This window comes from Amphimedon queenslandica, unplaced genomic scaffold, assembly GCF_000090795.2.
Source record: "Amphimedon queenslandica unplaced genomic scaffold, v1.1 AMPQUscaffold_5386_Cont22644, whole genome shotgun sequence".
In the NCBI taxonomy this organism is placed as follows: Eukaryota; Metazoa; Porifera; class Demospongiae; order Haplosclerida; family Niphatidae; genus Amphimedon; species Amphimedon queenslandica.
The window spans coordinates 1-1,670 of NW_003554311.1; the positions used below are offsets into that span (position 1 = coordinate 1).

Sequence of the window (1,670 nt, forward strand, 5' to 3'; positions counted from 1 at the left end):
TTTGTAATATGCTAATTACATGTATATGTACAGGTTATTCCTTATATTATACTTGAAGAAACTGAATATAAACTAAGAGATACTATCAGTATCAAAGAGAAGGTATGTCATACTACCAGACTGTGTAATGCAATCTTAATTGTATGTATAGGAAAGAATTGAATTGAAACAAGAAATATCAATGGCTCAAATAACTGAGGTTGGAAATGTTTGCATTGATCATTAAAGTCCATTTATGTTCACCTGAGCCCTCGTTTTTTTGCAATAACTTTTGACTTGCAAGTTCTATTGTAGAAATAAACATACCAGTACATTCCTCTCCTTTTGCTGCATCTATTGTGATACTAAAGAAGCAGCTATAGCTCTTTAGCTGAATTAGCTCCAAGTTGGTTGTGTAACCCATGCAGAAAGTACAACCATACTTTTCACAATATTATTGCATTGTGTTAATTATTGGTTGGGGTCTGTAATCACTTCCTGGGCTCTTGTGAATGCAAATGGACTTTAGTTTGCATAAATGTAATTATATTTTGATTAATAGGTAGAATCATTGTCTGTTCAAAATGATACTGAATCAATTAAAGAAGTTGAGGTATATCTCACTATAGTTTGTATTAATTATTATAATTATTAATAGGAAGAGCCACTTTATGAAGAGTTGACTGTATTGAGGTCTCAGTTTAATGAGATACAAAAAGAAAACAAAAAATTGTCAGACAAATTATCAAAAATGAAGGTTGAATATTTGCGATCACTTACTAGTAATACTGATTCAGGTTAGAGTAGTTTTATTAATTATACTAATAATTTTATAATTAATTAAAGCTGCTAACAAATTGAGAAGAGGTCTGTTTTTTGAAATTGATGACTGCAAATTTCATCTTAAAGCAATGACAAGACCAGACTATCAACCATTAGTAGATAACAAAAGAATAATAGAGAAATTACGAGAAAGAATAACATTAATGAATATCGAACTAATTACTGAAAGAGAACACAATGAGAAGATTATAAAAGATATTAGAGGTTTTATTGATGATGTGTATCATCATTTGACTGTTGATATTTGATTAGATCATTTGAAAGAAATTGAGGAGAGAAGACAGAGAAAAAAGAAACAAGAAACTGAAGAAGATATACTTGAAGTAAGAGTGAGACTGTCAATATTATAGCGTTCATCTTCTTACTTTTATTTTCTATAGCTCTCATTATATTGTAATCATCCTGTTACTGGTGAATTAATGGAGTCAAAACTTAAAGTTCATAAAGATGAATTACTACCCAGTGTACTGGATAAAGCTTATGAGGTTTATTGATCTATTATGTATATCTGTTTATTCTTTCATTTTATTCATTTCTCCTTATCAGTTAATGGAATTAGCCCCTCATATTCCTATTGAGAGATGTCGTTTAGTTAAATATGATTATTTGAATAAAGTAATGGAACAGTCCTTTGATGAGGTAAGTGTTATCTATCCTATTGTTACAGTTATCTTATTATTAAATTTAGTTTCAACATCAAACTATTGGACAGATTGTAGGTAGGGCTGGAAATTATTGCTTATTCTTAGAAACTTGTAAAGAAAATGAAACCTTTAAGAAATATACTTATCGAGGTTGGTGTTGTTTGTTACCATGATAACCTCTGATTGTATGTACATGTGTTTGAT

General features: G+C 29.5%; 1 protein-coding gene across 1 annotated transcript; it reads left to right on the top strand.

Annotated features, from left to right (window-relative positions):
• Positions 1-35: 35 nt before the first annotated feature.
• LOC109592395 (ubiquitin carboxyl-terminal hydrolase 47-like) lies at positions 36-1,616 on the top strand (the record flags this gene model as incomplete). The annotated part of the gene is made up of 9 exons (XM_020007849.1): positions 36-102; positions 152-199; positions 542-592; positions 638-776; positions 826-1,026; positions 1,075-1,145; positions 1,203-1,307; positions 1,369-1,461; positions 1,511-1,616. Coding segments are annotated over exons 2-9 (784 nt in total), but the record flags the coding sequence as incomplete, so codon positions are not given.
• Positions 1,617-1,670: the final 54 nt, after the last annotated feature.